A 24,291-nucleotide genomic window follows, 5' to 3' on the forward strand; every position below is an offset into this window, starting at 1 on the left:
TCCTACGTAAAAATAAAAAATGGTAAATTATTAAATAGAAACAGAAATATTTATTTTCCTTTGATAATAAATAAAAATGTGAGACAGTTGTAATGTGTTTTTTGAATAAAATGTATTATATGGGATTTAAAACTATTTAGCTTCTGATTTATACACAGTAGGTCAACTAAATTTACACATTAATATGAGTATATTACAATTGGGCTCGGGAAATTGATATCATAGTAACAAAATTATAACAAAGTTAATTCAATACTCGTATGTCGGCAAAATATCCTAACGGGATTATTAAATGATATTAATTAAATCAAAAATGTAAATACCACTAAGCTTATAAAATTTACAGTAAATTTTGGTTAATATTTTATTCAATTAGTGTTTCATTACCGCTCGGCTTTCACTGGACGCGAAACTTGAGATGTTTGTTTTGAAATTCAATTATGAAAATGATTTACTTACATAAGTCGAAACGTATTGACAATTTTCAGCCTAAGGATGGTTTGAATAAGTTTTGGGATGATAAGAAATTTATTTTATTAATTGTTTTGCTTACCCAGCGACCTTCGTTCTACATAACAGTTGATGAAAGATTAGGTTTCAGATTTTAAAATTAACACAAAATTATTAAGTGGATTTTTTTAATTCCCATAGTTAATACAAATAAAATATAAATTAAAAAAAAAAAACAAGTATTTATTGGCGTGCCAGCGAGATACATAGGTCATGTTTTTTGTGCATTGTTTATAATATACGCTTTATATAGATTTTTAAGTGATCATGCCACAGCTAAAATTGTGTAAGTAATTTAGTAATTAACGATTAACAGCAAAGTAATAGAATATTAATCGGTTTACGTAAGCTGACCACTGCCGCAATTTCCTTCTTGCTGACAGGATTGTATATTGAAATACACCGATGCCGCTGTGTTTCCATGTTGTATCGATACTATTCCATACCTGTCACTGCATATGACTATAGACGATTATTAGTTTTACGGTTTGTCTTGTCTATGTTTTGCGGTTGTAGTTAAATATCTGCTCATATATTCGCAATCGCAAGACAATGAAATTAAAATATAATATATTAATAATTAATTTAATGTTGTATTTTTAATAAAATTTTATCAAATTACTAAATTTCATAAATTTTTTCAAAACTATTCATTATGTTTGTCAGAAAAGCGTTAGAAATTATATTTTAACTAGCTGCACCCTGTGCGCTTTGGTACGCCATCGACTAAAATAAATTTGAAGGTAAAATATTACGCATATATTTAATTCATTTTGTGTCATTTTATTGATTTTGTCATTTCGCAAAAATTGTGACATTGTAGTGTTTCGTTTGAATTTTAATTTATTGAAGTGCTATGGGATACACAATATTCCTTATTTTTGTAGTATAAATCAGAAGATATTCTGACGCGCAAGCAGGCCACATAGAGCTGCGCATGTGAGAAGCGTGGATTTTTCAAATTTAATCCACAAACTTGCAACAATCGTCTTGATGATTCATCAATTTGTGTTCGCCCATTTCTAATACCAACTAAATGTTTTGCAAAATTTCTAGTCAATACTTTCCATTGTACTTATACACGCATGTTGGTTCTTAAAGTTGATTTCTGTTAATGACGCTATAAATCTGTTTTGAGACATGCATTAACTATATCAGCAGGTGTTAAATGTGGTATAATCGACAGTGTTTCTAAAAAATTACTGCATAATAATTTGAATGCGCTTAAAAGATCCGTGTGTAATCTCGTAGTGTACGATCGAGCGCTTCCAATGCTTTCTTGTGAGACATTATACGTTGCTACTGCATAATTATTGTAAACGTTTGGAGTACTTTGTCCTTTCCAGAGATTTTGCTGATGTTGCATGTTGGTGCCTCGGTGTTTTGTAAATTCAATGGCAGTTTCAATGTTGAATACGCTGTTCAGCCACCTTTCAAAACAGATGTCGCGATTCCAGATGATCACAACTCGAAATGTCATCATTCGTTCGCTGTTTTCGTTTCAATTAAATCAACATGAACTGTAAAGGCAATGTGTGAAATTCATAGGAAGTGGAAGTTGCGCCATATGACGAAAATTGATCATGCACACTTAGAAACCTTCGTGGGCTCATGTACAACAACTTTGCTAAAGATTATCACATTATCGATTTACACATTCGATTCGAGTTACATTCGAGTACTAACTAGCGAAAATTATCGCAGTCATATTCATAAGCATTTTTTCGTAATAGCATTAGTTTTTATAGAACATGTAGAATTTTTCGACTTTTTTAGCTTCATTCTCTTTTGTGGACATCTAACAAATAAGCATCTTTCGACCACCGTTAGCATTTTTCAATTCAGCGGTGGTAATAGTCCCGACAAATTCATCACGCTACCCAGTTTTTACTTCAAAGCTCAGTTTGATTCTTCAAATTAGTCAACAAGGTGTTTACTATTCTATGATAGAAAGAATCTTGCACTTGATACTATTACCAAGAATTCTGAAAATAAACTGGCGTATCAAAACAAAGATAAACTGCCATAATTTAAATTAAACATGATTTAGTTTTCATACCGCAGTCATTTTAAAATATTATCTTATGGGGCATCAATAAATATTAAAATATATTTACTTGCCATAATTTTAGTTAAAAATTTTTATATATTCCTAAAATAACTTTTTTTTGTTTGATTATAATGACAATAACAATTTTAATTTTTAAAGAAAAGGCTTATAGCTTGAAATTTTAACAAAATTATATTTCGATTTACTTCCTCTTTATTTGTAATCGCTTACAAGAAATGAGATGAAAGCAAAGCATAATCTATTAGCATTTATATTAAACTCAAAATGGGTTAAGAAATTTGTGTTTAATATTATTTGTCAAACATTGTAAAATGTATTCAATTAATCCTCTCAAAAAAGAATACAAATGAAACGAAGAAGGATTTACTTGATAAATTAAATGAAGTTGATTTTTGATTGTAATAATGTTTTTATGGAGATAAAAATATCCCTTTTTTACTATTCGCGACGCTCTGTTTATTTATTTATCATAATAGCTTTATAATTTTATTGCTAATACTCAGTATGATTTCACGAAGACTTACGATTTTAAATTCATAGCACATATATAATAACAATAAAAACATATTTTCGGCAGGAAAATTAAATTTAAATTACGGAGGTCGAATCAGGTATGCATAGATCCGCTGAAAATCCAAGTCACCAACGTTGCTTGAGAAATTACTCGTCTGAAGTGGTAGTGGGGCACATCACTCGTGCAACCGATGGTCATTGGTTCTCAATTGATGAACATGAGCCGGTATACACCGTGTGGGCAAGCTCCCGACTAGGTGGACTGGATGCAAGAGAGCGTAAGACCGGTCATGGTAGTGATCTTTAGGGTTGGTCTGCAGGACTTGCAGTGAGCGTCTATCGGCTGAAAAATAAGGAGTTGGGAAATATGAACTTTATGATTACGACTAACTAATTTTATAAGTATATAAGCATTAATTAGTCTGGGACTTGGTAGGTTTTAAATACATAGCGTGTATTAATAAAAGACGACCATTTAATTAGTACTAATTATAACCTACAATTTAATTAGTAATCGTTATTATTATAAGTGTTTTGATGTCTAGCCATTTCAATATATAGGTACAAAAAGTACAGAAACAAAATTTAAAATTGTTTCATTAGTGAAAGACAAAAATTAGATAGAATTAAACAATATTACGAGCAATGAAATAACACTCAAAATTGTTTGTAAACATTTTTAAATAATTTTCTTTTTCCACATAATCGATACCGTTTTACTTTATAGTTTTTTTTTAACTAATTAGGAGACTTCGTGTATATTGTGAATTATTTTACTAACATACTAACGACACTATAATGCATTTAAACACATGGCAATGCTTGCGGTACGCGGGGCCAAATCGGACTGGCTTTCTTTACACTCCCTAACGACATTCACATCTGTCCCTAAAACAATGAAGACCCACGTTCGTTAAGGTTTTTAAACACCAAACGTCCTACAAAGTGTTTTTGTACTTGATATTGTCAATACTAAAGTATTTATAAACAAAACTAATTTCTCAACAGAAATAATCAAACTTGGCGCAGTTTTGAGGTTTTAATATTTAAGTTCTCGTTTATCGGCTCATTTAAGCTAACTTGCTTAGCGACAACATAATTTAATGATAATTTAACTATTGCTGATGCAATTTATTATTGGATTCTCTTGTTCTCACTTAGGCTAGCTTGGGCGGACTGATTTATGTCGAAGCACTTAGACCCCTTTTCAATAATAATAGGATTATAATAGAATTATAATAATGTAAGCTTTCCTTAATTCTGAGTGTCGTGACCGTAAGAGGACTCATTAGCTTCTACAAATAGAGGGAGGTAGTGGCGGAGACAGTTTTGTTTAAATAATACCGGTGGGCTTCCACGTCCTTCTAGATCATAGTTTTTGAGGCGATTTAATACTCACGGTTTTCATGAGCGCTGTGTTGGCCATAACTTTAAATTACATAAGGCTTGCTCAAAAACAAATATACACTGTAATATTTATTATGAAATTTGATTTTGCAAATGATATATGTAAATGATTATGCATTGATAATGCAAATATGTATACGCGATTGAAAGGTTTAGAAATTATTATTGTATTCAACTGATTTGCCATTGTACATTTAAATATGCAATACCATTTTATATCCGCCGAAAATTTTAAAAAAAAAACGGGAAGTGTACATGTCTTGAGCCGCGGGAAATGGGTCGAGATATCGAGCGCGTGGCGGGGGTCGCATGGCGGCGTTTGGTGTGTCGGTCGCTGCCCTCTGTAATGGCGTTAACCTGCAATTCAGCTGCAATATAAAACTTATAAAAATGGTTTCTGAAGAACTTTTTATACATGTTATTTCGATTAAAGTTTTTAAAGCCTAGATTTTTTTAGAGTTCGTTGTGTTTTATACTATTTAATAACAGTTAATCTATTTTTAATGCAATGTAATAGGTATGTAATGTAATAAGAGTCTAGGTTTCGTATAAGATAAATTTGTCGTTAATATTTCATGGCTTCATTTCATTAAACTAATAACGTTTTGGTCCATCGTTTCTAGTTGGATCGATATGCTTGAGATACCTTACTTATTCCGTCGTATAACGAGTTAACGTTCACTGATATAGTTAACACAGTAGGCGATTATTAAATAACTTTATGTTTGCATCTAACAAAACTTGCTACTAACAAAAGGCATAATGTAATGTATATTTTTTTCATGCTGATAACATTTTACCTTACCATAGATTTACTCAATTAAATATTTCAAAATTGCCTCTGGCTTTACTGTATATTTTCTGCCTTATTTATACCATATATATATATAAATACCATATATATATAAATTAGGTTACGGTATATATATATATATATATATATATATATATATATATATATATATATATATATATATATATATATATATATATAACATAAGCCATAGTAAATTCAACCAAAAAATTAATTAAATATTTTTTTACAGGTTAAAAACAGAATCGTCATCGGAACAAACAGAAAAGTATTAATTTGAGCTTGATTTACAAAGGCCGTTTAAAATTTTTCCAATAAATAAACGTCAGAGTGTTAATAAGCAGTACAAGCGTACAGAATTTTGTACCAAGAAGAGACTCATCAGTGCTATCGAATCGTGTAGTGTGTCGAAAGATAGTCTAGTTTTAAATACAGTGTAAAAAAGAATCGTGAAGTAAGATAAGAAACATTTGAAATTCAGAAGCGACCGTGATGTCGACCTGTGTGGTTGAGGAGGACCGTGATGAAGGTGGCGGTGACGTTGTAGGAAGTAGCAATGAATTGGCTCTCGAAAGTTTGTCGGAGCGGCCAAGGCGTGAGGTGCTAGTTAGTGCTCGCGGGCGTCGTGCATGCTCAGAACAAGGGCCTCATCCGACAACTCTTTATATGCGTAAGTAATATTTGCTATATTTGTAGTTACCTGACGAATATAAACATGTTTGCAAAATTATTTTGTATATATCTATTTAATTACATATTACTTATGCGCTAATATTTATTTCTTGTATAAAATAGTGACACTTATAAACACACTAGCGACATAGACACATGATAAATACTAGAAATAAAAATAAAGTCCTTACGCCTAAGTTTCGTCACCAAAAAGATAGCAAATGCTTTTTTGGTTTGAGTATACGCATATATAAACTGTCACAAGATGTCTTTCCTTTTCTAAGTTCTAAATCTAAAATTAAAAGTATAAGTATAAATTAAATGTCGTTATTGTCTCGCGACTCGGATCGGCAGCGTTCGGCAAGCTTTGACACCTCTTGTCATACAAAATACCCAATATCTGAAGACGAAGGTCTTTGACCACTGTGTGTTGCCGGTATTAAAATACGGATCTATGACGTGGTCACTTACAGCGGGCTTCATAAGAAGGGTCACTCAGATAGCAATGGAGAGGGCTGAGCTCCGAGTTTCGCGGCAAGATCGAATCACGAATGAGGAGATCCGCAGAAGAACTAAGATCAAGAACGCAGCTCGAGGAATTGCTCGTCTGAAGTGGCAGTGGGCGGGGCACATCGCTCGTGCAACCGATAGCTGTCGGGGCCGAAAGGTTCTCGAGCAGCGATCACGAGCCTAAGAGGTGGCATCGGTAGGCCCCCACAAGGTGGACCGAGGATATGGTTAAGGTCGCAGGAAGTCGCAGGAAGTCGCAGAAAGTCGCTGGATGCGGGCAGCGTACGATCGGATATCATGGCCATCTTTAGGGGAGACCTATGTCTTGTAGTGGGCATTCATCGGCTGAAACGAAGAAGAACATATCATATTGTAGCATGTGTGGAATTTATAACGTGTACATCAAACATTGCTGAATTTTATTTAAAAAGAACTGTTGGCGGAATTTCTTTCAGGCTTTTCTCAGTAGATTAGCATTCCGAGCAAGTGGTAGCTTCCTTCTTCCAAGGTTAAAATAATAGACCATTCAAAAGTGTGTGTAAATGCCTACTTGAAGAAAAATATTTCGAATTTTAATATGTTTTAAATTTTACTTTATGTTAGGTATCTGTTAGTTTCTTTTATGTATTTTTTAATAACAATGATTATAGCTATGTGCTGTTTGGTATAGACATTTCCCCCGACTTCGAACATTACTCAGACATTTTTGTGTTGAAAATTGTGAAAGTTATTATTATGACAAAATAATTTTATAGTTACATATGCTTTAATTAGTCCGGAAAGTAGGTGGTTTTAATCACATAGCTTATGTTGGTAAAAGACGACCACTTATTAGAACTGATTGTAAACTACAGTGTAATTAGCTAATATTATAACTATTTGTGTTTTGATTTGATAGATGTATGAATCTGTACGTAAAATACAAATACATTTTGTTAGTGAAAGAATTATACTATATTTGGTGCAACACTGAGCAGTGGTAGCGCACAGTAGAGCATTGAGACTTGTGATCGTAGGTCGTGGGTTTGATTCCCGGAATACAAACTTATATACATAAATATATAACACAAACAAGTTTCTGGGCGATGGGCACCAGCGTCCAACACTGCGATCGCCAACCCGCCTGCCAAATGAGGCGATTATGGATATGCTCCCCTTGATATCTTTGGAGGGGCCTATACCTTGCAGTGGGCGCCTATGGGCTGAACTTACCTGGACCAATTCTAGCTAATACTTGTAATTTATTGTTACTTATAAGATCTACTGTATTAAAAAATTTAAAATAAATGAAAACTGTCCACGACTACAAATAACATTGATTAGAATATGATTTACGAATAAAAACAAAAAAAAAGTATTATTCCGAAAATTGAGTAGTTATTTCTCGTTGTGGATGAACGCATAATATTTGGTTAATTAATTTTCAGTTATTTTAAGTCAAACTTATTTTTGTATCCCAAAATTTATGAAAAGCTTACGTTTACTTAATCTTAGAATGATGTTAGAAGAAACATGTAGTTATTACGCAACTGTCACCTGTGTTAGATTCAGTTTTCCGATTAAAGACGCTGTGCAAGTTTTTAATGAAATTTTATTTTAAAACACGTTACATTATTATAGGCAAATGGAGACTTGTCTTCAAGTGATTGCCCGGAACTTGTGCTAGTTTTCTTCTTTCAAAAAAGTGAGAAGTTTTTAACTTTAGTCGTACGTTGCGTATTAACGGTTTCATCAGTTTTTTTGGTTTACTAGAGGGCTAACGTTCTTTCAGCTATTTTGTAAAGACCTACCAGTTGATGTGAAATGATGTGAAAATCTAGTCTATGTCAGTGATTACGTTTAAATACGAAATGGTGCATTTATCACAAAAAATAAACCATTATGGGCAGATGGTTTTGTTTAAGAAAACCTGTTTAATAAAACTCACAATTCTTTAGATTAGATTGCAGGCAAACAATGGTTTTAAAATGTTGAAAAAGCGCATTTATATGCTTTGTATGCAAGGACTTGAGTAATCTTGTTTACCTTACGTGGATAAAATATTATTTTTTTTAATCTCGAATGGAAGATAATATTTCTTAAAGAGATTTGTGAGTTTAAAAACTTAGCCTCGTTTTCCATTACATAAAGTGTTTTTTGTATCATGGTAAACCAATTTGCATGTTAAAAGGCAATGAGTAGCTCTATACGTCTAGCAATACGTTCTGAATTTTGAGATAATTTGCGTCGTTATTGAGATTGTTAGGAACGTAGTATTGTTAATTTTTTATTTTATGGAATATACATAAATATAATCTTTACAAAATTAGTGCAAAAAGATTTGTCAAAAAAGTTGAATTGGGATTTTAAGTACACTAGTACGGAACTGATTTCTTTTAGAAATCCATCTACGGGTGGGTATAAAGACCAGAAAGTCTAAGTCGAATTTTCAGATTTACATTTTGTCGGTCTTTAAATTCTTTTTATAAGTGAAATTTATTTCAGGAAACTCATAAAATGCATAGTGATAAGACTGACATGGATAAATGAAACACCATACCGATATAATACCATAAAGATATAATTTAACGCTAGCTACGCATTTGTAGTACATAATATCGTTTCGTCATTGGCAGAGCGTTCGTGTTTGCCGCTTTGATCGGTTCCATTAGTTCTGTAATTTACTCGTCATAGATAGATGAAGTGTCCTTCAAAATGGAAGAACGCGTCGATGCTGACGAAGTACCGTTTAGGGGAAAAAACGAATAACCATCAACCCACTTAAAAGCTATTTTACAAAAGGGAAACATGCTAGAGATAAATCTACAGTCCAATAAACCTATTTGTATCATGCATGCATCATATGTAAAATAAAAGGTATCTTATGGTCCATATAGAAAAGACTAAATTTTATTTTTATTTTTTATTGGTCAACTAATTGAGAAGTAGTGCGAACACCGAGCAATTAAATATTTAACCTTAGTTATTGATTACTTACACTGCGAAGGCGTTTGTGTTTTTTAAATATATTTAAAAAATAATGAAATATGTTAAAACAACATACATAGTCAAAAAGCTTAAAAAGTTATTAAGTATTACCATAATTTACTTCCCATTTTCTTATTATTTCTATGCTGTGAAGGCTAATAATCTTTGAGAAAGTAAACGATAACATTACTTTCGTAATATTATTTCGAATAATATTAGAGTACCTGACGAAGGCCAACCACAAGTAATTGTGAAGCTAGACCCTCTGGAAATCATATAAACCTCCAACCCGGGGCATTCATGTGAAAGCCAGTGATAAGATTAATACACTTTCGATTACGCAATATTTTTTGTACATACGGTAAATAGAATGAACCTTAACAATTTTCGAAGTATTGTACTTTCAGACAAAACAAAAATAGTATAACACATTATATTTATTAATCAATGAATATATTAATCCTAAAAAATATATTACACCTTCAATTTACGAGTATAGTATTTTAATAAAACTGATAAAATAAATGGCTTGTTTTGTAAGGAAAGTATCTTCTTCTGGTTCTTTTGCCGTTGTGCTCAATGTGATTGGGCTTAGATTCTATGAAGGGATAGGATGGGAAATGATGGGAACTATTCGTAAGAGTGGTTTCATTTGGTTTGTTTATAAAGAGTGCCATAAAAAAGTTTGTTAAATTTTGGGAGTTGTTACAAAAGTATGTGGTTAAAAAAATTAAAATTGATTAAAGCATATATTAACATTTAAAGTCCAATAACTCGATGCATTAGAGTAAACTTTGGGTCTAAGAGTATTCTACAATAAAAAGGTACTCAGGTAGTTAAATCAGAATTGCGTAAAGACTGATTAACATCATCGTTTCCGTGGTCAGTTTCTGGGGAAAATAATAATAAACTCGTGGAATTCTTCAGCATTCAAGCACCAAGAATTAAAACGAATATTATACCTTTCGAGACACTTAAACTATTTGTAAATAAATCTTATTGGTATAATGGCGTATAAGTATAGCGTATAGAAATTTTATTAGATCTACAGACTTAGTGATTCAGGTTTTTCATATTACGCAAGGTACAGATATGGCACAGATTAAAAAGAATATTTTCTTTTATCAGATTTTCATTAATAGAATTCAGTGTTATCAATCGTAACGTTATCACAAATTTCAATTTATGCACAGGTAGTTCTAGATGTATTTATAATATATTTAGGTATTTCTTATTAACTTCAATAGGTTGTACCAAGAATAAGGTTAATTGTTTATTTAAAAATTTGTATCTTTACCCAAAATATGTTTAAGGTTTTGTATTTATTAGTAAGCTTATTCATGTAACAGATGGTGTGAAGTATTACATAAGATAAAACAAAAACATTTTTTCTGCGCATAAATTCGTATTGGACGCAGCTCAAATAACGTCGAGTTTTTGTATTTCCATTGTGATTGAAACTCTATTCTTTTGCGGAGTGCTTTAATCTTTTTATGTTGTTATTTTTACAAACGTATAATGACGCTCATTCCTTAAAATTGGTTTTTCATTCATTTTGGTTGGTACTCATTAAACACAATTTTCAGTCATTTCATTTTATTGTGGCATTGTCATAAACTTAATCTAAGAAAAAGCTAGTCATAATTTTTAATACGTATTCCTCTTTGGAACCTACGCTGCATAAACTCCTCAAAGATTTACAGACGTATAGAGACCAGGTTCTGCTAATAAAAGAACGTCGAGGCTTTGATGCAACCATTTCAATTCCAAAATTTATTAAACTATTTTCTTTTTCCACTAGACGATTTTTAACGTAAGTCTGAAATCGACAGTAAACGGTGAGCTATCCCTAAGCATATGAGATTTGGTAACAAAATTTATTCCTATTGTGTTAAATAGGAAAACTGAATAATCTCGAAAAGTGAGTGCAGCACATACCGAAGCACACTAGCTAAAATGTCAAGAACTGTCTTGTTTTACTTGACTACAAAAAAACCGAATTCAACGCGAAAAATAACAAGTCTTGTTGGTAATATTTTTAAGTTCTGTGGACCTGTTTGGATTATTTAGCATTGCATTTTAAGAGCTTTCATACAACTAAATGTATGAACATATTTAAAACAATTGAAAATGTCGCTGGAGAGGCTTATTCGAGAACTAACCGCAATCGACACTAGTCAATTGATATATCCTACTTTATAATAATGCTCAAACTTATTCTTTAAGACTGGCAGTTGCTAAATTAGGGTAGTCCCGACCTAAAGTATTCATTATGCATAACACTCTCCAGACCTTGCACTGTTTGTCACCTATTTTGTAATTTGGAGAACTTATTTCAAGGAACAAAATTTAATACCGATGACGTATTGAAAACCGGTTTAAAATTATTTATTGAATTTTGTTCTAAGAATTCATTTAAAAAAAAGAACTTCTCATAGAATGGCATAAGTGCATAGTTAACAATAATCTATTATAAGAAATAAACTACTCAAAACAAAATAGGGCCCACCGCAACTTTGTCTCTATTCGTGTTTATAAATAACTTAAATACTAATCATTGACAAAATGAAGCACTACCACTTCTAGCACACATGTTTATTAGTTCATAATGATGTTTTAAAAGTTAACTTTTTTGTTGATTTGAAGTGGGAGACAGAAAAAGTAAAGTGCTTAAATTTATCCATTTCTTAAATTTTCAATCGTTTGTGTTCTCAGTCTTGCTTTAAGCGCAATACTTTGATGACACTTTGTTTAGCTGTGTTTTTTCGTTTGTGTTTTCTCGTCGTCATATGGATGTGGAAACTTCGACAAGGGCAGTTCTTTTGCTTCAAGAGGGAGAATCGCAAAGATCGGTTCCATCTCGCCTTGGTGTGTCACGGCGAGCTATTCGAAACGTATGGGAGCGGTTCCAGGAGGCAGGTAGTGTGGCTAGAAGTCCTGGATCAGAAAGGATTCGAGCCACAACTGCTCAAGAAGACCGGTACATTCGATTGACTGCGCGCCGGGACCGCACGACAACCGCCCGGACCTTGCAATCCCGGCTAAGGCAATTTACTGGCACACGCGTTAGTGGTCAAACCATTCGGAATCGACTCCACGAGGACGGGCAACCTTCTAGGATGCGTGTTATTCGTTTAAAATTAACAAGGGCTCACCGGGCAACACGTTTGAGGTTTGCGCGTGAGCATTTGGACTGGACCATGGACAATTGGAGGGCAGTACTCTTTTCAGGCGAGTGTAAAGTTAAGTTTTTTAGCGATGACAGACGTGTACGTGAGTGGAGAAGAGAAGGAGAACGTTTTACTGAACCATGCATGCACGGTACTGATCGTTTTGGGGGCCCGAGTGTGATGATATGGGGCGGTATAAGCTTGTTAGGCAAAATAGAGCTGGTGATCTTGAACGAAGGGACGGTCACTGCAGCCAGTTATGTCGAGCAAGTAATCTGACCTTATGTCATCCCATATTCACAAAGAGTAGGTGATAATTTTGTATTTGTGCAAGACAACGCTCGTGCGCATACAGCTAGGGTCACTCAGAGGGTACTTTCTGATGCCAATATCTCGGTTTTACCTTGGCCAGCAATGTGTCCCGAGCTCAACCTGATTGAGCATTTATGGGATCAATTGAAAAGAAGTCTTAAAGAGACCCATTGCCACGTTAACAGCCAACAGGACCTCATAAACGCGCTGAAACTCTGTTGGGAACGAATACCCGACCAAAACATCACTCATCTGATTGAGAGTGTTCCAGATAGGCTCAGAGAGTGCATACGGAGCAAAGGAGGTCCTACTCGATATTAAAGAAAAGCTCCCGGCAAGTTTATTAAAAACAAACAGTGACTATAAAAGTTTTATATTGACAGTTTACTTAGTGCTCATTTTCTCTAAAAATGTGTATTTGAGTGTATTGCGATAAAATTAAACAATTCAAACGTTATTTTGTGTTTACTTAATGTGTAAAACCCTAATTCAACATCGACTAATTGTAAAAATTTAATAATCATGCATGCACATAAATTAAGGGGCAAAATGATGGTGGGCCCTATTTTGTTTTGAGTAGTATATAATAAAAATAAGTAGTTTATATTATATGCTTTTTCGTATGTAAGAAATAGTTTTACAGGAATCAACGTTAAATATGGTATTTTATATTAACAAAAGGCCTGAATAACCTGCACCTTCAGTGCAAGAATTATTTCGCATAACTAAATAAAAATTTCTACAATTTTTGCTTCTCAGATTCATGATAATTTTTATAACTGTTTTTTCACTTTATTTCACGTGTAGAATACGGTACATCTCATCTTTGGGGAGCTAATAGCGGACGACGAGGCTGGAGTCGAAAAAGAACTTCGGCTCCGCAGATGGGCAATACTCAAGGATCTATGCCGCGTGTCGCGCTAGTGCTGCGTTCGCGCCGTAGTTGGCCGGTTGCGCCGCAATCCTACCGAAGGTGAGTAGATGAGTAGTAGTTTTTTCATTTAAGTTAAACATTCCAGTTTCCCTAAAAAGTATTTAAAAGTACGTGTAAAAATGTTAAAATAGCTAAATTTTGTTAGCGAGTCATGATATTGTTAGAATTTTTATTCTTAGAATAAACCAATCGTTTACAATTAATTTGGGTATTTAATAAATTATATCTGCATTTTATTTTATAATATCTCATCATAATAGGTATGAATGTATGTATATATATATTTATATATATATATATATATACACACATACATACCTATTTATGTATATGTACATATATGAATTTATCTATATACATACATATATTTACATATTATGAACATGTACGAATGATTTCAGTATAAGCCTGTAATTCTGAAGAATATGCTCTCGTTTATATTACTATTTCGTCTCTCCATCTCGTTTATATTGATTTTTAACCATTAGCTTACAATAATAGTTAGATATATTACAAATGAATTAACGTTTTTACCAAGTATTTAATTATGAAAACGGTATAATAATAACGGTAATAATAAGAATAATAATAATGGTATAATAGGAAAAATGAAAGAAATATAACGGCATAAACGGAATTATACACGATAATATTGCACCGGAAAGCGTAATAAAAGATCAGTAACTTTGTCCACTACAAGCCTGCGCTTAAAGATAAAAGACTGCGTTGTAGAAATTCCCGCTTATATAATGTTACTAGAAGCGCAGATTTTGCAATGACTTGAAAACTTTGAAAAAGTATTTAATGCCATTGCTTTTGCATCATATGAAGATTATCAGTAAATCGAGTTTTGGTTACATATTTGGAGGCTATTCAGAAAACTACATCGTATACATATTGTATTCGGATCGCGTACAATTTTTTAAATGTATTTTCCCCAGGTTTATTCTTAACATTGTATACTTATAACATATAGCTGCCACTTTGTTCGATGACTTTTTGCCATCTTGTAAATGGCCTTGGCCTTTGCTGTAGAAATTTTGGGATTACTGATCAAAAACGCGACAAGCAATTATGATAGCCCTTTCTTGATGGTAAGCTTATCATCTCCCAAACTCTCTTATTTTTTCCGAGTGGATAAGATGTGTGTGGGATAGCGTTATCGTTATTATGAATAGATTCATTTCTACCGTATTGTGTAAATAGCTTTTTAAAATTGGCCAAAACTTCTGTGGTCTATTTTCAATTCTTCAGCTACATTGAAACAATTCATATGCTCATCTTGATTTACTTCATCAAAAATGGCGTCTATTATATCTGACACAACCAGGTGCATCTTTAACATAAATTTCCCGGATTGATAAAAACTGTTTGACCGCCACTAATTATTTCTTGACCTGCACTCCATTTTTTCCTTTTGTGGAGTAAAATTTAAAATGTTTCTATTTTCTACATTATAATCATTAACTTAAGCAGAAAAAGATCAAATGAAATTACTCATAAAAACTAATCTTTTGTCATTAAAACCACGCAGACATAAAAAGAATAACCAAAGTGATTTTATTAAAAGTTTATAATACAATTTACAATCATATTAGTTTTCTTGTTGAAACGCATAGCTATTGCGTAATATTTTAATTTTCTAATAAAGAGTTAGCACAAATTTAAAACTTAAAGCATGTGTTTTCAGACGAAAAAAATTGAATTTTACTAAATTAAAAATTCTTTTCATTTAATAATCAAGATAAATATTGTGACATAGTGCGATATGACGCCAAAAGGTACCTAGGAATCAGTAAACCATTTTAATAAAATACTCTGAACAGGATACGGTTGAGGCCGTTCATACTGAAAAGCACTCGTATTAACGGAAATTCTCTGTGATAGTTAACTATCAGTAAATTATAAATATCTCACGAATCTTAGGCGAATTGTATGTTGTAAAGTAAAATTAGAAAAAGATTAGATTAAGATAAGACAAAAGATATTTATATATGTATATATATATATATACACATATATAAATACAAAGATAAATATCATTTTTCGAAAATAAATAAATTATAAAAACCCAAAATTCGGAGAGCTTTTTTAATGATATTGTAATAAATGAACGAATAAAAAATAATACATTACTTCTGAGTAAGTGTCGCTTAAAAAAATATCCGCTTTTAGAATTTATGTCAAGACTTAATTATTTCCAATTATGTCAATAAAAACAAAGAACATTTCTGGGAATCAAAGTATCTATTGATGATGTTTCTGATTTTAGGTAACTTGCGAAAAGCACAATGTGAAACTTTTCAAACCGAAACGGTAAAAAAGTATTAATATGATGTTAGGGTTGGTACAAAAATGACGAAAATGAGCAGTGGTAGTCCAGTGGTAGAGGACTGTGGCTTGCGATCGTATGTCGCGGGTTAAATTCCTGGGATACAATCGTACATAATTCACACCATGTGAATTATTGTATAGGATTGCTGCTGCTCATAAACAAGTTTCCAGAGGATAGGTAGCAGCGTTCTCTGCGTACCATAAAACCACACTGCGATCCTCAACCCGCCTGCCAAGAGTAGCGATTTTGTTATTTCCCCCATAGATATCTGTAGTGGAGGCATATGTGCATTGCTGTTGGCATTTATGGGTTGAAACGACGTCAAAAAATTATGAGAGAAAGAGTTTGAATTAGAACATATATCAAAATAAATTTTCATAAGCGTGCAAGTTGGAAATTTCCTATGCTTAAGGGTTATTTTTTAGCGCTAGAGATAAAATTCAACTAACTAATGTTCTCCCTCCTGATTTGGGAACAAACGAGTTATAAATGACGGGACATTATTATATTTTCGACTTATTTTCATTAGTATGTGTTAAAGTATCTTAATTGTAATAGTACTGTTTTTGCGATCGATTTAAAAGTTTTTAATATAATTAGGAAGTTGGACCATTTCTTGCCTATCTATAACAAGAAAAAATGTCTTTTTTATTAAAGAGTACCAGATAGCTATTGAATTTATGAAGAATAATATTAAAAATACTTAAAAACGTATTCAAAAATTACTGTGCATATTCCAGTTAGTTACATGTTGACATTAATTATCAAAATTGAAGCATGTAATCGTATTTATTTGCTTCGAACAAAAAGTGTCAGGCAGTGGGACGTCGAAACGTCAAAACTTCAATAAACCAGATTTGATTGGGGTCACACGTGGAGAAATTCGTTTAAAAGTAAATAAGCAAGGACCTTTAACCATGATTAAGTGGTAATAATGCGTTTGGAAATAATTATTTTACGTTTAATTTTGGACGTTAGAAGGAGATTTAAGGTAAATCAAAGGATCAACGTTCGAATGTTTCGACTACGAACAAGGAAAAGGCCGTATACCTAGCCGGCAGTTCGGAGAAGCAATACTCCCTTGTAATCCATACCACATATGAAAGGTGGTGCTCAAAGTTTAAATGCGCTCCCGGTAGTCCCTCTTAGATACAGTAAATCAAGTCACGTGCGATAAAGTTGTGACTTCATCCTCAACCTACGTTCCCGCAATGAATCGGGATAAGATGCAACAAATTACAAATGGTTTTTACTCGCCCGAATTAGGAGATTCGTTGAGGCAAAAGAACTTCAAATTCTTCTTTCATGCACCTAGCAAGCACGCCGCATAGCATATTCTCGTTAAGAAAATTAAGGGATCCGTTCCAGGAGCTATCTTCATCGATGTGGCTAAAGCGTTTGACAGTCATAACGGACTCGAATACACGTTAAACAATACATTACGAGACTTTCTGAGCTATCGAAGATTCACAAACACGCCGAGTAAGTTGGAGCGCCTGCCTAAGTCACCTAAGGACTAAATGGCCACCCAATCCAGTGAAATTGGCAGCCCGAGCCCTGGTAAGTGTTTAGAGAAATTATGAATATTAAACATATTTATTTTTAGTTACTTTGTACACTTCAACAAAAAGAAGAGTTTCGTTTCGCTGTACCTCTTAATTCCGGTGTAAATAAAGGAAGTTTTTCAGGAATTCCACGTGTCAAATTAAGCTGCAAACGCCACCAGTATATATAATATTCGAATCACCTATTAACGTTCTAAAACTATATACGAACCTTTTATTTTTCTATAGGAATTGAGAAAGGGATTCATTTTAGGTGTGCAGAAATTAAAACACACATAAAAACTTAGGAGCTACATACATGATTTTTTAATTACTTTAATATAAGATAAAGTCTCTTTTAATATTCGAATAATACAAAAGTAAAAATAAGTAAATTAAGTTGATACCTATGTATATAGTTAATTTGATTATTGAATTATGTCAGATCGCGATTATTACTTTTCAAAGTGAAAGCTCAACATATCCATCGGTAAAGATTTTGGAGTTTAAAACCATAAAACTTCCAAATTTTTGTATTAGATTTTTAAAAACGGTACTATATAATACAGGGACGATAAAAAGAAAAAAAATTGATTATAATACATAAATAGTATGTTATATATAAAGAGTAGGTTTAAAAAAAATAGATGTCGTCGATTCAAAGTACTTATTAATGTCTATTCGGAAAATATGAAATTGTTTTTGTGTAATAGGAAACGGGCGTTACGAAGTTACTTGAATTTTCGGTTCCATTAGATACTCGACGTTCTAGAGTATCTTACAGGGAATCGAATTTGACTGCTACGACGAATTGCTAACGTAAATTACGAAAGCCTTAGGAATAATTTTTTTAAAAACTTTGCTAATTATTTTTTAATAGGAGTATTAAAAATAATTTATAAGCTGTGTGATAGATTTTAATTACAGCCCAACTATAATTAATAGTTAAGACCCATTGTAGAATGATAAAAAAGTTCAGACTGTTGACTAATTGAATTAATTGATTGTAAAAATATGGAATTTATTTCAAACTTCTTTTTATTACATTTTGGTTATTTTTTATATTTTATACAAAATTGATATAAAAACCCATTGAAACTTTTTCTATATAATTTTTACGAAATACATTAGTTATTATGAAATGTAAATTCTTTTTCATCATAAAAGCATTGACGAGTGGTTTGTTGTAATTGCAATTGTAAACTATTTTACGTATTCTGGGAAATAATCTCTAGTATATTAATATCATTGCAAATGATATTAATATACTAGAGATATTAATATATTAGAGATTGTAACTGGTAGAATTATGTTACGATGTATGTTATTACTAAGAAAAGTGTTATAATTATTACGATAACTCATATTCTATACCTAAACTCATATTTGTGCATTTTAATATTTGAATGCGCGTTAAAAAATAATAAAACGATTAAATTGAAAATACTTTTGCTTTGTGATACGACGTTGAACAACGAATGTGCCGAGGTGGACCGTCATTAAATTTTGTTGTAAAGGTACGTACGTATACGTATACGATGCCAATCAGATTTTAACCTATTACAGCCTTTAAAAATTATTTTAATATAACCAAGTCAGGACAGTCAAAAATAAAAATCTCGATTTTTGAATCAGAATTTCCGAATTTTACAGTAATTTTATCGTAATTCGTAGTTTTAAGTTGTTTTATTGGAAATTTTGATTTCCATAGTAAACAAACCTATTTTTCTTATTTAGCTATTTGATAGGTTTCGATGTATTAATACTTAATCTATTTAATATATAAATGAATAACTATAAATGAATAAGTGAATGTGTGTTTACGTATGTATGCAACCGCTACTTGACCTTTTATTTTCATACTATGGTTATATTGAAGAAATTGCCTCATGTGATAAGATCGCCCATTATAATTTTTGCTTTTATAAGATTGCTATTATGCAACTATATATATTTTTTCACACGTGTACATAAAAGAGTATTAAATAATAAGAGAATAAACACATTTTTATACGATTTGTCAAGTTAAATCCTTGAGCGCTTCTGTTTGAAATCACAAATATAACTACTATTGAACGTTTGACCCTCTCTTCAACCTAAAAAATAATTATCATAATATACATATTAATCTGTCCATGTTTTTGAAGCTTAATTTAACTGTGCTTTCAACGTTGTGCCATTATTCGCTGAATTTTTGAACAAATAAAAAATATAAGAAATCTAGTAATGCTTATATTAAAGCATTACGCATTTGTCTATTCTCCTCATGTTGAACAAAAAGTGTATTACGAAGGAGATGATTTATTTATTTTTTATTAATTGCTAAAAATTGATTGTTAATAGATTGTTAAAAAACTATTTAATTAAGTCATCAAGAGATCTTTATAAGATATAATTTCACTGTGAAGTGATAATTATGGCAATTTTATGGTAGACCTTTTAATTACTTCGATTAGGAAAATCAAAATCAAAAACTTCTTTTTCGAATTGGATGTTACACTTTCGAATCGTCAATGAACAAAAAATATCGGCATTGTTAGCTCTACAGGAATGACAGTATTGTGATTCTCGAACTTAAACAGTGAATCAAAACTTTGTGTTAAAATTGAATTGTTTATGTGTTGAGTTCAATTGACATAATGATATTGTACAAAAGAATCTAGTTTCTTATATAATTACTAAAATGCAATTTTATTGCGATAACCTGTTATGAATTCTTTGTTATTACATTTTAACTTTTATTACTATGCGATAAAAAGTTTTCAAAGTGAAAAAAAAACGCGACATGTGCCATATATTATTATCATCAATATTCAGGCGAAGCGTAAGAAAAATATTTGTTTTGTTGAAACATTAACAATGGTACTATAAATTTACGCTAATACAGTATTAAGTCAGGTACTTCAGTCAGAGAGTAAATATATTTAAATGTGTGTGTGTGTTTGTGTGCTAGATTGAACTTCAAACAAGCAAATATGACGATATAATGTCCTTAACAATTTCATTTGCTCAAGCATTAGTATATTGAGAAAAGTAAGCAATATCTGCTTCTATTTGAATTGTTCTATATTATATAAAAAGTGATGTGATATATATTAAATCTAGTAATGCTTAAACAATAGAAAAGGAGGGAAAAAATAAGACGGAAATTCTTGGTTTTCGATTTTATGAAATAAAAGTAATTATCATATGAGACGCGTGTTCAACAATTTTTTTTCTTTGTGTTTTACTACCACATCAATCACCACTTATGAAATTTGTTGATTACACTTTCACGCTATTTTTACCATACGAGAATCGAATCACCGGTTCGATAAATGTTCGCCTTAATTCGTATCAGTAGGTGCAATTAGCAAAACAATCTCGGCACTCAATAAATAGATAACGTCAAACTGTCAAAAGTCAGAGTATCATGGGTTTATTTAAGGCCTTTACTGAGTGAAGAGTTGTTTGGTGTCATAAAATTGTTTGCAATTATAGCATACAGGGATTTTTTTTAAATCAACAAGCAAGCAACTTTTTTTTATGTTCTTGGGTATCTCGTTTTACTTATAAATGTGTGCACTTGAACTATATTTTGCAACTTTACATTAATTTTCTTGAGACATGTCATCGTCAATAGCCTTCATAGTACGAAGTATTTGTACTCTTCGGTATTTATTCTTGATACACCTAGCCTTTCCTAATAAACACTGATTTATGTAATTTAGTTTTATATGAAATTTCAGATAGACGGATCGTCAGCATCTATCTCTTATCTTACCTCTAATTTAGGACAAACTATTAATTAGCTTTAAAAAGTAAATTATTTTATAGTGTATCGAAAAAATAAACTATCAATAAGTTTTAAATAGACGGGTTGGTGATTCTCTCCGCTTAGTTTCAATTTACAGAACGGTGTAGTTTTTTTAATAAAAATAAAATGCCGACTAAAATACCATTTTATGTATTACGGGGTCGAAAAATTATGAAAAATTTAAGAATAAATAACGCTTAAGATATAACAAATTTTATCTTATTTATTTAATAGTTATTTCGGTAAAAACAAAAAGAAGGACACGCATTAGTATGGAACTACATACCGATAGATATAAAAAAGTTCATTGATTGTTTAAAAAACATACTCATTAATTATTATTATTTGAGTGTATCTGCTATTAATACAATAGTAATTAATGATTTTTAAGCTGCACAATCTAAGCGGTGATTTCGTATTATTGACACTTAAAGTGCACGTTGAATACGAAATTGAATTCAATTATTGAAAAACAATGTAATTTTCTATAAGACATAATATAAAAACGAATTATTTCTCTACAATCGCACAGAAAATGGCTTTCATAAAGTTATTCGATTAACAAATCCACTTGACGTCGGTCGTTTAATTTATTATGAAATTGAATTTTAAGACACAGCCGAGTAATATTTAAAATATTAGTACTTTTGGTTACAGGCGTGTAAATTCACATTTGTGCGTACACTTAGTTGAGCAATAAATATTATTACGATAAAAAATATTGCATTTGAATTAGAATATCCCAAACACTCTCAGTTTTCTCATAGCATTATATAATGTAGAACCTAAAGAAGTAAACAACTGTATGGAACTTTTTAAAGTCTCAATTGGCTTGGGTTTTTGTAGATTGTTTATGTACCGGGCTATTAGAATTTAATTACAGAAAAGTTAATGACAGAAAAAGATCTGGCTTTCTACGTTGTATTTATAAGAAGAAGACGATCAAAGCAATGAAACACAAATATCGAGGAAACCCTGTCTGTGAAGGCAAAATATTTTATCTGGTGGTAATGTATAGCTCCTGAAACTATACCGCGTATTTTAAAAGGATATTTGGTAACTGCAGGCCATAAACGAGCCACTGGTCATTGTTTAACTGATAATTTAAATATGATAAAGGATTAAGGGGACCGGAGAAATAAAACAACTTTTTCTGCGGTACGTAAGTTAATGGTTTGACTTATTTTTAATAATAGATTTTATTCATGATGGGTTAAATATAATTTGCTTGGATTATCTAGCTCAATTTTGCGTAGTCCATTGTTAAACTTATGCATATTTTGTAGTAAAAAGTCGTTACTTCCTACCAATTACAGGTTTCGAAGATTACGATACTGAAAAGCTTCATTCGTTGCTAGTTTGATGGATGGCCTCAAACATTGTGTCGTCGCAATCTGGGTTGCGAAGGTAAACGGAATATTTTGTTACGTTTTAAATTGGGTTTCTGTCTATACAGTCTAGATACTTTATTTGCGAATATTGATAGGAGTATAAGTAAATTTGCAATAATCCATTTAACATAAAAAAAACTCATACATATTTAAAACTATCATTATATATTATAATTAAAAGATTTGACACAAGGACTTGCACATTAAAAAAAAACTTGTGAGTAAAACTCTTATAATACTCAAAAAACAATTATCATGATGGTGGGATATCCTAGTTTTCTTGATATTTGTCTCAATTTAAATTTATGGTTCGCTATGTTGGTAACGCGGCAAGAATTACAACTGTAATTAATTTTAATGCCGTTTATCTATCCTTATTGTCGCACAGTATGATGTAATTACGGTTAATTGCTATTTATTATTTATTCCATAGTGTTAAATGGATTCAGTTAACAATAAGTATTGCTAGACTCAGAATGGTATTGCGATTTAAATAACAATTTCTATAATCAGCCCGTAGTAATAAAATGGTTCTCAACGGAAAGGTTTTTAAAGGAAATACCAATAAATGTATAACACTTTTATTTGACAATTGAAAGTTATTAAATATTTGGGATGTAATTCATTTGATACAGTTGAAACTAGCAGCGGTAGTGGACTGAAACATAAATATAAATCATACTTTATTCATTATTTACATGGAACTACTCACAAACAAGTTTTCAACGGTTTAGTACAATTTTGACAGACTGTAAACAGAACGAATTTCGGTAACCCAGTTAAGTAAGAAGTGAATTAAAATTAATATTTAATTTTCCCATAGAGATAAATTTCTGATCGTAAAAGGCAAACTTCTGTTCCGCGCAGATTAAGAACAGGGATGTGTCTATGCACCGAATAGTATTATTATTAAAACGTAATGAAACGTTTTGTAGGAAATTAATTTCTTTGTAGAATTTATAAAACTACGCGAATATTATTAATATTTATTTTTGTAAGTATGTTTTTTAGACAAATGTTCAATATATATAACAAACATACATTTTTGATATTGTTGGTGTAAGATAACAAAAATATATTCTCAATTTTATTATAAATCTCACGCTTCGTAAAGGAATAAGATTACAGTAAGTGTTATAAAGTAGAAAAAATTTGGGACACTGTCAGGAGCTGTAACCAAGAGGCCGATAAATTAATTAACTTTCGACTTCAAGAATAAAATACACTTGGGAATGTGTATAAAAGCCTAGCATCAACGTATTGTAAGTTTTTAATACTTTTGTTTCTTTTAACAAATACAGGGGAATGGATTGAGTGCATAATTAATTCAAAATTAAATGATTTG

At 31.5% G+C, this 24,291-nt stretch overlaps 1 protein-coding gene across 1 annotated transcript in view; it reads left to right on the forward strand.

Moving 5' to 3' along the window:
- Positions 1-5,560: 5,560 nt before the first annotated feature.
- The window catches only part of LOC137931291 (uncharacterized), a 43,229-nt gene continuing 24,498 nt past the window's right edge, over positions 5,561-24,291 (forward strand). Inside the window, exons 1-2 of the mRNA XM_068774730.1 lie at positions 5,561-5,985; positions 13,754-13,919. Coding sequence (XP_068630831.1) covers positions 5,808-5,985; positions 13,754-13,919 — 344 coding nt within the window. The 5' untranslated portion in view covers positions 5,561-5,807. The remainder of the gene's footprint in view (positions 5,986-13,753; positions 13,920-24,291) is intronic.

Source organism: Battus philenor, unplaced genomic scaffold, assembly GCF_028537555.1.
Source record: "Battus philenor isolate CCGP_79_NKW_IND1 unplaced genomic scaffold, ilBatPhil1.0.hap1 SCAF_7, whole genome shotgun sequence".
In the NCBI taxonomy this organism is placed as follows: Eukaryota; Metazoa; Arthropoda; class Insecta; order Lepidoptera; family Papilionidae; genus Battus; species Battus philenor.